The 15,991-nt window shown below is 47.4% G+C and overlaps 1 protein-coding gene across 1 annotated transcript in view; it reads right to left on the reverse strand.

Annotated features, from left to right (window-relative positions):
• Positions 1 to 15,991, reverse strand: part of LOC138528311 (5-hydroxytryptamine receptor 3E-like) — a 654,547-nt gene that overhangs the window by 311,651 nt on the left and 326,905 nt on the right. Inside the window, exon 3 of the mRNA XM_069639808.1 lies at positions 13,962 to 14,006. Coding sequence (XP_069495909.1) covers positions 13,962 to 14,006 — 45 coding nt within the window. The remainder of the gene's footprint in view (positions 1 to 13,961; positions 14,007 to 15,991) is intronic.

The following is a 15,991-nucleotide window of genomic DNA, read 5'->3' on the forward strand; positions in this document are numbered from 1 at the left end:
CATATCTGGCATTTTCCTGGCTAGTGATCATTGTCACGCTGCAGAATAATATTCTCCATGGTGGCGTGACTCTGTGACAGCAAACAAGGGGAAAATCGATGCCGTAGCACCCTGATCCGCGACTGCTCCGGAGGCATGGAGGCCTGCTGACCGATGTGCGGTGGGGGAAGGACTGCCTTGCTGAGGACGAAGACGCTGCGTGGCCCAGAGCAGTGCCCTCCACCGAGTCGGTGTGAGGGGCTGGCTACAGCAACTGAACTAAGCGGGGGCAGCTGCTCATCCTGCTGTGGGCGCGGTCGCTCGGGCTAGTGGGGGTACCCACCAACACGGGAAGGCTCTGGGGACTCTGGCACACCATACAGCATGGACAACAGGTAACGGCAGTGGGACACAAGGCCACTGCCCTCAGTGGCGGCAGGCCGCAGACTTTTATCTCCGGAGCCGATCTGGACTGTGGAGGGAGAGGGGCTGGAGGAGCCCTCCGCGGTCGGCGACGAGCTGCAATTGATGTCCTGGGTGGCTCTCTACGAACCTGCCGCGCCTCGGCTGGCATTCCTTGAAGGAGGCTGCGAGGGGAAAGCACAGACCCGGAAGAAGCGGGGCCTCGGGCGGCAGTGGTTGCCAAAACGTGTGGGGCCCCACTCGAGGATCCATGGGGAAGACCCCATAAAACCTATTAAACAAACATGCCATTGTGGTGCCCACTATCTGCACTACGGAGTGAAGAAGCACCTTGCGATCCTGTTGAGGGGACCTGGGGGGATACCCAAGAGGCTGCTATTATTGTGCTGCCCTGGGCTACATGTGCAGTGGCTGCACGGGAGTTGGGTCATCTGGTTACGGAGCAGCAACCCCTAACAACACTCAAGGGGCGGTTCGGGTGGCTTCAGAATATAACTCTGGTGCCCCAGGACATTGTACACGTTGTGGGAGGACCACCAACAATTGAAGGCACGTGTTTACACTGTTCATATTGGCGAAAACACTATGGTTGTCATACTGTGCAGCTCAAGTTACGAAGTCCAGTGGATCAATTGCTCAATTGCCGGCAGAGAGAGAAGGGAGATCACGTTGGGACCTCGGACCCACTCTTCTTGCTGCAGCTGCAGGCCTAGATCAGAGCCCCGGACCCTGCAAATCCTGAACACAGACGGGAATCACACTGCTAGAATGGGGGTGGTCCGACTCTGGGTCATATGGCCGGTTGGGGTGGCATCAGTGATCACCTAACTACCATGTCAAAGTCCGGCAAAGGAGGTAAACAGGAAACAAAGCTGCATTTCGATACAGCCCCGCCAGCCAAAACCATTGGTGCAATGGATGAACCCTCAGATGCACATTCCTTGACGCCCACCCATGATCCCGCCACCGCATTCCAGGACATAAAAGCTATGTTGATGCAATTGCAGTCAGGTATACAGTCCCTGGACAGGAAGCCAGATACATTAACCTGCAAAGTGGATCACATGCAGGTCCGCCTGAACAAACATAGCGAGAGACTGGGTGAGGGTGAGGGGAGACTGTCGAGAGTGGAGGATGAGACGACCTTGGTCTCCAGAGACACGATAGGGATGAAGAGGGCACTGAGAGAACTAAAGGAAAAAACAAGAAGACTTAGAATCCAGGTCAAGAAGGAATAATATTAGGATTGTTGGCCTATCGGAGTCGGCTGATCAGAGGGACATGGAAACCCTGGTGGAAGGAATACTGCGGGACACCCTGGGCCCGAGGGGTTCTCCCAGCTATGCATCGTTGAACGAGCGCACAGGATACCGAGCGGAAGGAGAACGATTCCCGGGGCACCGCCTGACCACTAATCGCCTGCTTGTTGAATTACCGGGACAGGACACTCCGGAAAGTTCGAGAAAAGGGGACGGTTTCCTACAAAGGTGACACAATCAGACTCTTTCCGTACTTCGCGGACAAGGTACAGGTGACCAGGAGAACATTCATCGACGTCAAGAACAGGCTGCAAGACAGGAAAATAGAATATGCCATGATAAACCCGGCTAAACTGCGGATTGAACACGAGGGGTGATCTCTCTTCTTTCAGACACTAGATGAGGCTGCCTCCTTTATTGATACACTGCCCAGAACCCCTAGACCGGGAGGAAAGAATGCCTAATAAGATGTCTAAATGCATCTAGACCAGGCTGCAGCGTGATATCAAATAGGGCATGACTCGAACTTGCAAGTCAATGGCCAGTATAATCGCTAGGGTGCGGGAGAGGGTCGGGTCTGTAGCAGCCCCGAAAGCGAGAGCATAGTGTGAGCATGTTGGGGGTGTATTGGGAGTTGGAAAGCTGGGGTGTTCAGCGGGGAGGGAGGAGTTCGCTGGGGATGGGAGGGGTGGTCGGAACACAAAAGTGGGGCAAGTCACTTACAAGTTGGGGTGGTTGTTGGTGGGGGTGGTAGGGGGTAAAACAGTGGCACAAGCAAAGCAGGCACCTGACAAGTGGGGAGGTGGTTCAAAGCTATGCAGGGGAGAGATAACGGTGACAGCTACGCGAGAACCCATACCACCTGGCTGGACCCCATTCGATTTAAACCCTTATGGCGACGCTTAAGTTTTTAACCTGGAATGTATGGGGGCTTAATAGCCCCTCCAAAGGCCGGAAAGTCCCGCAGTATATGAGGCGTCATCAGGTGGGTTGACCTTCATCCAAGAAACTCATCTGACGGCAGACACAGAGTCCAAATTTGGCAGGAGCTCGGGATGCCACATGTACTTCTCTTCTTATTCTTCCTATGCCACGGGTGTCTGCATTTTAATTCATAGTGTGGTAGGATTCCATCAAACCAGGGTCCTGAAAGACTCAGAGGGAAGAGCACTGGTGGTACAAGGCATCATCCACGGGAAGTTGTATACCCTGGTTAGCTATTATGGTCCTAATCTAGACACAGTTGAATCCTGGGAGTGGATCGAACAGCAATTGGGCAGCATCCCAGAAGGGGAGATCTTATGGATGGGAGATTTCAACTTGGTGCTGGACCTGAGCCGCGACCGGGTGGGAGGGAACCCGTGCCCAAGTAGCAAGGGCTCCAACAAACTCCAGGGTATGCTCCTGGTGGGGGAACTGGAGGGTGAGGAATCCCGGGGCGTGCCAATACACACACCATTCTGCTGCACAAAATTCTGCAGCGAAACTGGATTTCCTTTTAGTATCTCAATCAGTCCTGGGTCAAACTTCTGGTGTTGAAATACTGGCTCGCACACTCTCGGATCATGCCCCTGTCTTATTACCCATCACCCTAACAGGCCGTGTGAAAACAAGACCTCCCTGGAGATTTAAGAGTGAGGGGCTCACGGATGTGGTCTTTAGAGAGGCGTTGACGAAAGCCATAAATGCATATTTTGAAACCAATGAGGGATCGGTGGACTCAGTGGGCACTCTGTGGGAGGGATTCAAACGTGTAATACGCGGGGAGTGACCGCTATCCGTACTCTGCAAGAGACTGCCCCCACCTCCACTGTTGCTCAACAGGTGGAAATAATGCAGAAGCTTCAGGAGTTTCATGCCCTGGCACAGAGAGAGATAAAATATTTGGGGGGCAAGACAGCCCCCCGGCAGGATGGCGAAGGCCAGGCACCGGGATGATCTCTAGCCAGAGCCACTAGGAAGGATAGACAGGAGGGCAGAATAGCGGCAATAACTGATGGGAAGGGGGTCGACCAGTTCGAAGATGTGAAAATAGTTCAGGAGTTCCATGGTTTCTATAAACGCTTATACTCCACCCAGACAAGCGCAGCCCAGGCAGATATTGAAGCATCTCTGGATCAGGTAGGTCTGTACTGGTGCTCGGATGAACAACGGGAGTGGCTGAACAGACCTTTGATGTTGGATGAGGTAGTTGAGGCAATTAAAACCTTATCGGGTGGGAGAGCCCCCGGCCCGGAAGGGTTCACAGCCAAATTTTATAAATGCTATGCTGATAGACTGGCATCCAATCTGCTGCGAGTGTATCAGCAGGCTGTGGACATGGGGAAACTCCCTGATTCCCTCAGAGAGGCTGCGATGGTGGTACTGTAAAACGTGAGAAACCGGGCAATGACTGCTCATCATACCGGCCGATATCGGTCATCAACCTTGATAATAAAATATTGGCCAAAATCCTGGCGACCAGGCTGGAACCACTGATGCCGACTATGTTGAGGGCGGACCAAGCAGGATTTATTCCCGGCCGGTCAACGTCATACGGGCTAAGAAGGATGTTTGGCCTTATGGCTGCATTACCCAAGGACGAACCCACGGCGGCTGTCCTGCTTGACGCCACCAAGGTGTTTGACTCTGTTGAATGGCCATTCTTATTTCCGGTCCTTTTAGAGACCAGGTCTAGGGGAACTGTTCATCTCTCTGGTGTGGCTGTTATATAGAGAACTGGTGGCTAGGGTGAGAGTAACCGGGCAGACAACAGAATTGATAACGTTACAGCGCGGAACCCACCAGGGGTGTCCTCTATCCCCCCTATTATTTGTGCTGGCAATAGAGCTGTGGCCCGAACGGGTCAGGGACGCACAAATACATCGGGGGTGCAGTTGTACACCCACCGAGTGGTGATTTCCTTATATGCGGATGACATGGTCTTGTTTGTGCAAAATCCCGAAGTTAATCTAGACCTGATCATGTCAGATTGTCAGCACTATGGTGGGCAATCTGGCCTTCAAGTTAACGCTAGTAAATCGGTCATATTCCCACTGACAGGGCTAACTGTCCAATATCGAGATAATTGGGAATTCCATTGGGTCTTAACCCAGACCTGCTATTTAGGGATTACTATAGCCAGGGACGAAAGGGTGGTATATCAAGGCAACTATGTGAGGGCACTCCAAACAGTCAAAAAGGCGATGTTCAGGTGGAATTCCCTTCCCCTGATCCTCTACTGCAGGATTTCAGTAATTAAAGTGACTATTCTCCCCAGACTCCTCTATGCCTTCTTGAATGCGCCAATTAAAGTATCCATAAGCTATTTCCGGGAGTTGAGATCCATTGTTGCACAGTTTATTTGGGCGGGTAAACAACCTAAGGTCTCATAGAACAAACTTACCGAACCTGTACTCGAGGGTGGTCTAGCCCTGCCTGATTTCGAACTCTACTACACGGTAGCACAAGCCGGCTTTCTCCTTTATTGGTATGATGCGAATACTGAAAGACGACATGTTGAGGTGGAGAGAGCAATCGCGGCCCCAGCGCTGCTGCGGTCCATTATCCTAACAGCCCCGAATCGTTCACACTTGTCCAGCAACATGGTGGATCTGACGTGTGGAGCGTGAACCCGACTAGAATGTAACAAGAAGGGGGACACGCTTTACTCGCCGGAGCTTCCGGTTGTGCACATCCCGGATATTCCCTTGTCCAGTGAAGCGAGATTCGTAACTTTAATGAAGAAACTAGAGGTGACAAAATTTGTCGATCTCTTCCCGGATGGGACATTTATCCCGATTGAACAGTTGAGAGAGAGGGGATCCCTATCTGCATTAGACGTGTTCATGTACTACAGATTGAAGGTAACACTACAGCGGGTCTTCTCATCCTTCCCTGAACAGCCTCAGGTCACAGGACTGTTGGACAAAATGATACGGGGGTACCGGGGGCGCCACGCAACATCCGATCTGTATACGATGGCCATGAAAAACAAACCTGCAGTTACAGCATCACCACGGGAGGTCTGGGAAAGGACGCTGGGAGAGATATATCGAAAGCAATTTGGGGGTATTGTTGTGAGATGATTTGGAAAGGGGCAATCTGCACGAGATTCAAGCTAATTCATTTTAAGTTTTTACATTAATACTACTAGATCCCATCCAGCTGAAAGGATGTTTTCCCCAGAACACTGGGAACTGTAGTAGATGTGGGCAGGCTGAGGCAGGGTTCCTCCATGTAGCGTGGGAGTGCAATGGCATAAAACGATTCTGGGAGCAGTTTTACAATGTTATTGGAGGAATCGTGGGTGAGGAGGTTATACCAGACCCTACACAGGCTCTATTGGGCTGCACTAAGCCGGTACCCAGAGGTACTAGGAAACTGGTGGGACTCCTTCTAATCCTGGCTAAGCAGAGGGTGGCAATGGGGTGGGGTGGGAAACAATGCCCAACGATTGCCCAGTGGTCTGCAGACATTTTGTACTGCAACGACATGGAGGGTAATAGGGGGACAGACAAATGTGGGATGCATACACGCTTTATACCTGCTTAAATCATCCGCAGCTGAGAACACTGAATCCCTCGTGCCACCTGGAACTCCCTAACAGTCCTATGAACGGCAGAAGTGCACATCGGGAAGCCGCTACTCCACTCAGAGTTGCATGGTCTCGAGCATCGAATTCCCCATGCTGTCGGCCCCCCCCCCCCCTCTGAGGTATATACTATTCTTCTTGGGCCGCAGGGAGACCTTGGACTATGCTATACAGGCTCTACACACGGGTCATTCGACGTTGTGTATTGGGACTCATCGTTTTAGCCAGACTACTTGAGACTGTGAACTGAAATCTTCATAACGAAATAGAGTGCCTTTGAATGCTCGTCTAGGGGAGGGGGGAATGTTACATGACTGGTTGTTGATTGTTATGTAAAATGCCAATAAATACAAGTTTTAAAGAAAAGTCTTATCCTAGCCCTCTCACTCTAAACACTAACTCTAAGGTGTTAAGGGTATTTACTAAAGCTTTGGAAGTGTGCAAATGTTCAAGTTCAACAAAAGGCATAACTCCAACAAATGTTCCAAATAGACAATGTTCACAGTTCTGGGGAATGACTCCCTTGCCCATGTTTCTTTCCGGCAAAAACAAACGTTCAAAAGATTAACCACGTTCTTTATAGCCCAAGAGGATAAATACCTCCTCTTGGCTTTGCAATACACTCCAGGGGAAATGGCTCCCTCCCCCAGGGCTTTTTATCACATTCAACACAGTTCAGACTCTAAGGGAATGGGTCTTCCTTAGGATTCTGTTTCCAAGACATCACAACTTGGGTGTGGGTCACAGACTCGCAAAGCACCTGGTATACTCCCCTGTCAGGTTCCCTCATACAGTTCTTTACACAATTTGGGTGCAGATCCCAGACTCGCAAAAAGCACCTAGTACACTCTCCTGCCAAGTTCTCTTATTCAGCTCTATTTCAGGAGGGGTATGCTTCTTCCCTTTTGTTCAATCATTACATTACAGCTTGCCTGGTATACTCTCCTGACAGTAATATAGTTCTCTCTCTCTCTCTTTCATCAGGACCTAAGGGGGTATCCAACTTCCCCAAGTTCCTTTTCTCACTGGTGTACTTGCATTCTTCCTACTTCCCAAGTACTGGGACTTGGAAGATGAACCACAGTTGCGAGCCATAGGGATTTTATTCCCGTTTCTTTTAGCGAATATCTTCTCCAGCTTCCTCCCAGTGCCCTGTCCTTCCACTGCGGGCTCACTGGTATCAGGACGGATCCCTTGGCTTCTCTGACCCTTGTTCGAGTCCTGCTTTGTATCAGCTCTATCTCACTACAGTGGTTTGAGCGGCTCTGCGCTGTGGCGAATGGCGGTCTGTGGTTCGCTCTTGCTTTCCTTGTCAGTGCGAGGGTTCCTTTCGGCCTTGCGTCCCTCCTTGGCATCTGCACCTCCTTGGACTGCACCTCCCACATGGATGCTGCCTTCTCATTTCTTCGCTCGCCGCTTCCTGGCTCTGCCTGACACCACCTGGATTCCCACCGAACCAGGAAGGGTTCTTCATGGTCCACCCGTGCCTCCCTGCTTGACTGTCTTCCTGGTAGCTTCCGATCCCCGGCTGCTGCTAGCCTGTAGAATCTCTCTGCATTTCTCCACGGCTCCATCTTTGAACTTCCACATTAAAAAAGGGAGCTGTTCTGAACCAACTGGATTTCTCCAGCAGCTAGACCACCCAATTTGGTATAGCTGAGCAATCTCCATTCCGGTTGCTCTCTTCTTCGTCCTAGTCTTTGCTACTGATGTAACTACAGGATTCAAAGTTCTATGCCTATGGGCCTCATTACGACCATGGAGGTAGCCATGCCGCTATTTGCGGCATGGCTACGCCCATACCGGGTACCGTGTCGGGGTTCCCTGAATGGGGAAATACCGGGCCATTCCGACCTTGGAGGGCCTAGTATTTCCCCATTCAGGGAACCCGGACCCGGTACATCCCCATTCCCATTTGAGCCCCCATAGGGCTCAATGGAAATGGGGAGGATGCAAACAATGTGCCCGTTAATGATAGGCCATTGTTTGCATCCTGTTCTACTTGCGGGACCCGCTAAGGAGACCTAGAAATGAGGCGGTAGGGGTTTAACGGGGCCAGCAGCTCTACTGGCCCCGTTAACCCCCTACCGCCAGGGTTGTAATGTTGGAGAATATTGAGGTTACTGCCACAATATGCCATGAGAGCCTGAGGTACTGAAGGGTTGTCCCTAGAAGGGAATTGGGGATACCATGTCTCACTTAATGATGTTGGTCCACCCCCTAAGGGCTGCCTCCCCCCATGTGGTGCTCCCTCAAATAGCCAACCCCACGGTCAGGAACAGGCAGCTGCTGCTGTCCTCTGGCCACATGAGGAGAGACTAGCCCTGGGAAAGGGGTGATGACATCATCAGATTCATCACAGCAGCCATAGAGGGCAAATTAGATATACCTTGCACGAAAAGGCAGAAAGGAAGAAAACATACTGTTCTGGTGGCATTCGTCAGTGCCTTAGGCATGTGGGACATGTGACACGCTCTTCATCCCAAGAGGTGGGAATTCTCATTCTACTCAGTGATCCTGTGTCTCCAAGATTATTCTCCAGAATATACCATTTATTACTCCTGGGAGTTGAGTTATTCCGAAGAATTTCCCCTTGACATTTCAGTTGCAACGTTTAACCCTGAGGCAGGAAGTCATATAGCAACTAAATACTTTTCACTCTTAAGATATGCAAGTAGTTGACACTATTAACACTGAAGTGGAAGAGTACTGTCAGCTCAACAGACACTCAGTTCATATTAAACAAACCCTATAGTAGGTGTAAAAGGTGGTTCTTAAACACAAAAACAAAAGTCACCCTAAAAATAAAGCTTATGCAACTATCAAGCATACATACAAGTTTGACCATCAAAGACTTTAGTTGTCAGAGTGAAATGACTGCTAGAAACTCAAAATTACTTGCAGTGTTGTGGATCGACCAGACTTGGAGAAAATAAATTGGCTTTATATTTAAAAATGACTAGTTAATTGAAAATAAACTGCAATAAAATGCCTAGTCGTCCTTGTTGTAAATATTTATATGCTGACATTGTGGAGGCCTCAAAGCATATGGCTCTGCAAGGAATGGAGGGGGTAGGGTGTTAGTGGGGTAGCAAGAAATGCAGAACCCTTGCAATGCAGAGCGAGTTGTACTTCTGTTTCTGTTATCCTGGCATTTCTTTCGCTTTTTGCCGGGCCTGCGCTATCTGAAGCCACAGGCCTGCCAGGGGTCTTTTTAGACCGAAAGCAGCATCTCTCTGACCAAAACAGAAATGTTTATATTTTCAACTCTGAACTGGAGGAGATCACTAAAAAATTGTAATTTGTTTTGCGCTTCCCTGTAAGGCCCATCATCATTGAAATTAAACCTATTGACCTCCGATTTGTAGATGGTTATCCCCAGCCACCATTCACTTGGGGTCACCTTGCCTTTACATATATATGTGATGGGAACACACCTACCACTGAGATATGCATGGGGTGGCTGGCTCTGGAACTTAACTGCTGTCCCAGAGAGGGGAGGGTCTCTTTGTGCTTCACATTCTGCCCAACCTTGCTTTGTGAATGATGATATTAATGTATATGTAATGTAATTTGTCATTTGTATAGTGTCTTTATCACATTGTTATGGCCTCAAAATGCTGTAGGTGAACGCTCTCGGGGGCCGTACACCAAGGTTTGTGGAAATTGATCAGATGAGTTTCTAATGCGTGTGTTAATTCTGGCCTTAGCGCAGTTGGGTAGGGGTGGCCAGGTCACTACTAGCTATCCATATCGAGCTGGCAAGTGGATGGGTGTTTTGAAGTTGACAAGAAAGTATGCAAGAGCAGTAGAACTCATTATGTGTCCAGCTGGATCGATTTTTGTGTCATGGGGATAGCTACATTCTAATGGCAGAGGTGTTGTGCAATGTGTTATTGGGAGTGGTGTATGGTTGCAGATGAGTTCGGGTGGGTGGCGTTGCCTTTGGCTATTGTGCATAAGCATGGAGTGTGACACGTACCTGTTTTCTCTGGCTGGCTTCTTGATTTTGCATGTGGCATGGACTCTTTCTGAAGTGGTTCACTAGCTCAAGAGTACAGGGTTTGTTAGGGTGGTAAGGGGAATTACATGTCTTGGGCCCCACCTCCCCCTGGAAGGCCAGGTGGTCCTCTATGCATCTGATGCTAAGTAGCATTGAATTCCAGATAGTGGGGGCTTGGACGGAGATGTAGGATCTTCCTATTCAAGTCGATTTGAAGGTGGGGATTACAGGGAGGAGTGCAGGGCCTGAACGCAGGTTTCTGTTGGGTTGGTAGCGGGTAATTTTCTGTTGAAGGTATCCTGGGCCTGTCTTGTGAATGATGCACATGGCTTTGAAAGCGGCCCATCATCTGACCGGGAGCCAGTGGAGGAAACGGAAGGCAGGGGTGATGTTCTCTCTGGGGGCAGAGGGCAAGGAGGAGCTTAGCTGCAGAGTTCTGGAACCTTTGGAGCTTTATGAGTTGATAAGCAGGGGCACCCAGGGAGTTGGTGTAGCCTAGACAAGAGAGGACAATGGGCATGATTGCAATGACTCTGTGGGGGAAGGAGAGGTAAGGAAAGATGCATCTGAGAGTGTGGAGGTGTAGATAGCAAGATTTAGACACCGTTCTAATGTGGTGTGAGAGTGTCAGTTCAGTGTCCATGGTGTATCCCAGGTGTTTTACTACCATGGATGCTGGGGTGGAGGACCTAAGGAAGAAGGCCAGGTGGTGGGTTGGGGGAAGAGAGCTGTTTTCCCGCAGAACGTGATTTCTGTTATTCTGCGATTGGGGGGAGGTGGTTGGCCATCACCCAGTGATCGAAGTCTGTGAGGCAGGGTTCGAGGAAGAGACAGACTTGGGGATTTTAAAGATGATTTGGTTGGTGTCTGCATAGTTGTAGCAGGTGATGTTGTGTAAGCGGATATGTGCGGGGAGAGGGCTCATGTAGAGGCTGAAGAGAAGAGGTGATAGGCAAGCACCTTGTGGGACGCTGTTGTTGGCAGGGTGAGCGGTCGAGGTAAAGGGAGGGAGGTGGGTGATTTGGCATCTGTTGGTCGAAAAATGAAGAGATCCATATTGCCAACTCTTCCAATTGACAACCACTGTTTGCTTTAAATGGTATTTTTTGTGGTTATAAGTAATTAGACCGCGGCTGATTTTGCCTCGGCCGGAAAGTTTGCATGAGAAAGGTACGGACTACCAAAAGTTTACACCTTTCTCATGCGAACACACTTACATACTAGGGGGGCTGCAGGGGTTTCCCCCCGCATCTCTCGCTCACTATACTGTAAAGTATAGTGAGCGGGTTGTTGCGGGGGGCACCCCGCAGCCCCCATTTTTTTCACGGGTGTGCTGCGAGAGTGTCCCCTGCAAAGCCCCACTCACTATACCACACAGTATAGTGAGCGGGGTGTTGCAGGGGACACCCCCGCAGCCCTCGCAATCTTTTTACTTACCTGCAATGCTACCACCAAAGGTTCAAACTTTTGGTGTTCAAACCTTTGGTGGTAGCATTTTTCGGTCGTATTGTACAGTCAGACGTTTTTTTTTGGTCCGCTCGTACAATACCGTTTTTTGTACACTGGTACATGGCCAAACTAATTTAAATATTTTGTTTTCAAGAGCTCATGCTTCTGCAAGGATATTATCTCATCTTTCAATATAAATTCTCTAAATTGTGACTTCTGCTCATTAATATTTCAAGCCCTGTATATTCCAAGAACATATTTTTTATTGGAAATTCTTTCCACCTGCTTTTTTCCTTATCCTGGTCCTACAAACTAAACTCCCTGTGTACACTTTTCTTCATATAACTTATATCTTGTAGATTGAGGTAAGATTTTTTTGAGGAATTCTTCTCACCTTGATTGTAAATTCTAGACTTTTGTCCATCTCTCTTCTCCATTTCTACCTTAACATTCTTATTTCCTCCAGGGTTGACATTTAGCCAACACCAGTATGAGTAAGTATGTTTGTGAATGTATATTCATTACATGTTACATACTGAAGAGTCAGTCCTTCAGGATTGTTGCCAAGCATTAAGACGACAGGTTCCATGTAAGAATGTCATTCTACATGTCGATACACAAGACTGCATGCAATGTGGTCCTTGAGCATGAGATGGCTGTCACCACATGCCCATTATATGTCTATCTTCCTATAGTCTCTTTAAGCAGGCAATGGATCTATATTCTGTTTTCAGGGTTAGAGTGGGCATTTCTTTCTCAATTTTGAAACTCCCCATTCAATAGCAAATCGTCTCTTGACTTGCCATTACAGCCCCAGCCAGGAGATGCCTTCTATTGGCTATAGCATACAAGCAAGAATGGAGGGCAGGTGCACTAGGTCTGCACAAGTCCAGAGCGTCCCAGTATTGCATGTGCATGCGGCTTGAAACAAGAATTGTGTACTCTTGCTCAGTGTACCTTGGCATATCATATTCTTTGACAAAGTCAACTAAAAAGCCTGTGCTCCGATATCTCAGCAGAACTTTTAATATTCGAAATTCAAACAACCTTCACATTTGTTTGTTTTATTTTATGAGTATTGTGTGCGTTCCAGTGTCCATAATATCATTGCTGGATGAATTCAACACATTTTAAGATGCCTTGCATTTTTAAGCGAACTTGAATTATTTGATGGTTCATTAAACTGGTTTGCAAAGCATCTAGTTCGAAGTTCTGGCTTCTTTTAAGATTGTTTAACACATATTCTATTCATAGGTATCAATGTGAAACTTATAGCGGTGGACGTGTGTTTTGCACTGCATGTGCTTTCTGAAGTCCAGTTTTTTTGTTTGTAAGAATATTTTTTCTGTGCAGAAAAAAAGAAAAGGAAAACATAAATAAGATGTGATAAAGAAAAGGGCTGATGGTTTCAGTATCATGTGTTAGTATCACAAGACCATTTTTACAAACTAAACTACTGGCTTAAAGAAAGTACGCCCAGATGTGGCCAGTTCAATGCACCAAAAATATGTAATATCTGCCTGACTGATCCAACAATCATATTGCAGACACAGATAAAATCACACGAACAAATATGAAGCCAGCTTGAGTTACTCATATTACACATATTACTGTCATCTACCTAAACCAATGGATGTGATGACCAGCTCTTGACCCAAGGCCCCGGATCAACCTAAGAAAGGAGATCCCTTGTGCTTAGATTAGGGGCTAATTGTACATGTGGTAAGTGCATGAGGCAGAAATGCACTCTTCCTATGTTGAACATGTACATCAATGTAAACAGACAGAAGTGCACTGTTCGTAGATTCGACCTATACATCCATGTAACTAGGTCAATGAGCAAGATATTCATAACTGGTAAGATGGGTAAAATGGCTCAGCGGGTTAAATGCTCATTCCTGTGATCTGTCTTTGATCTGCAGGTCGCAGGTTCGATATCCCGGCAAAGCCAACTCAGCCTTTCATCCTTACGAGGTCGATAAACGAGGACCAATTTTGGTTGGATAATAATATTAATGTGTGTAAATATGTCAAGTGCTTGAGATTAAAGCACTGTATAAAAAAACAAATTGGTATTACTACTTTTGGATCCTCTCACGGAAAACGAGAAAGACATGGAATCATCGCCAATGCCCAGACATGCCAGTTTGTCAATTGCCCTCTTTGCAAATAGCACACATTCACAATGTCAGTGACTGATTCACTTCCAATTTCTCTTATGCCAGAGATCACATGACTCCAAATAGTTGCTCATATTAGAAAGTGCAGCACTTACTATGTTAAGCCAGCCGAACGTTTTCAGGGTTTGATATTTCATTTCCTGAAAAGAGAGATAAGTTTTTTTGTTACACTTTGTCCAAGATAGTTATGACAAAAATATAAATGTGTTTGTCTTCAGTTTTAAGTGCCCGCACTTGGTGGGGAAATGATTGCACGTTTCATCAATATTCAACATGGTGGCACTGTGTGATTCTTCAGGACTTACTGGATGAAATATCCTCCAAACAAAACCAGTATTGTATGCAGTGATAGCGCATGTGGTCATTTGCACTCGCCATGGGGTCCAACGGGTCTCCAAAATGGGGATCAACTGAAGGGTCTGCATGACTCTAAATCATGCGGACCCTTCCCGTTACCCCATGCTTACTGCATGGAGTCTGGTATTTGCAGTAATATTTGGTGGAACTACCACTAGTTTCACTAAGTCTGTTCATGAATTTGCAGGAACCCTGGCATCAGTAATGCTAAGATCCGTATTAGCTTTAATGAATCGCTGTTATTGTCAATTTTAATATGCTTTCAATAATATTTCAACTATTTTATGAAAAACAGAAAGTTTTGTTGAACCTCATGGAACTAATATAACCAAACTTGTAAAATGCCCCTATTTACTTTTCAAAGAAGGTAGCAGACGCTCCTCTCCAGAAAGAACATGGCATGATAACCTGTTCTGAGATGAGAGTTTAGTGGAATAAAATAGAATGCTAATTTCTAGGGATAGTGTATATTCATTTTTGTTTGTAATTGTATTTTATTTTTTTGTTTTGGATTTGTATAGCGCACTACAGCCCATGGGCATCGAGGCGCTATAAGAAAATGTAAGTAGGCTTGCTTCAGGGTTACAGGAGAGTGGCCCCAGGTTGATACAATTGCTTAGTTACAGTGAGTTAGTAGACCCAACACAGGTTGCATTGCAAGATATAGTGCATAGTATGGGAACAACAGAGGGCACAAAGCACAGTGCAGGTTAGAAGGAGAGGCAGTCATACAAAGAGGCTGGTTTTTAATGCCTTACGGAAGGCCGCATGAGATTCAATCAATCTGATTTGGGATGAGAGGGTGTAATTGTAACACTGTTAAGTAGTAAGTAGCCTGTCAGTAAGCGACAGCGGGTGTCTGGAATTCGGGAACCCATTACATAATTAATGTTTTTAATATGGCTTCAAGAGATTTCAGGCACAGTGCTTCTGCCTGACATTACAGCTGTTTACACAAAGAGCACCAAGCATTTGCCACAGAGACATACGTAATTGTGTCAGGGTCCCAGTGCGTTGCTTGCAGGGAAACAATGAACTCTACTGGCCTAAAAGCCTCAATGGCCATTTTGGGGATTATTTAGATGTGTTTCTTACAATAAATAACCAGTGAAGACAAAAGCAAAAACATCCAATAGAAAAGCTTTGTTTACCCGCCTTATCGGATCACATGGAGAATGAGCGTTGTTTAGGCAACTCAAACTATTATTTGGACAATTAATTTCAAGAGCTCATTCTTCATACTAGAAAAGGAATGGTTGTTTCTGTGCAGAGGTGACCTGGCCTTGCAGTTCGGGCACGGTTGCTCCCATTGGTGGTAGTATCTGACTGATTTGCATATGGCTGGACCCCTTTTGCAATGCTGAAGATGGGCTAAAAGACGGTGTTGTGGAAGGTTGGCCAGAGCAGCGCCAGTGGTTCAGATTAATTCAAAACCTTCCACTGATCATGTTTTTGGTTATAGTTTGTCCCCCAATGTGAGAGAGAGTATGCCCAGACATGGGTCCCTTGCTTGCTTGCTGTCATTGATGACAGGAAAAACAAGACTGGAACATGTTTGAGGTTGCTTGTGTTTCTGTGCACAGAGGACCTGGCCTAGTAGTTTGGGCTCGGCACTCCCATTGGTGGCAGTACCTGACAGATTTGCATATGGGTGCACCCCTTTTGCAATGGCACAGATGCAGACAGGCTAAAAAAACGGTGGTGTGGAAGGTTGCCCAGAGCAGTGCCAGTGGTTCAGATTAATTCAAAACCATCCACCCATCACTTT

Source organism: Ambystoma mexicanum, chromosome 1q (genome assembly GCF_040938575.1).
Source record: "Ambystoma mexicanum isolate Mex_15411 chromosome 1q, UKY_AmexF1_1, whole genome shotgun sequence".
NCBI classification, from domain to species: domain Eukaryota; kingdom Metazoa; phylum Chordata; class Amphibia; order Caudata; family Ambystomatidae; genus Ambystoma; species Ambystoma mexicanum.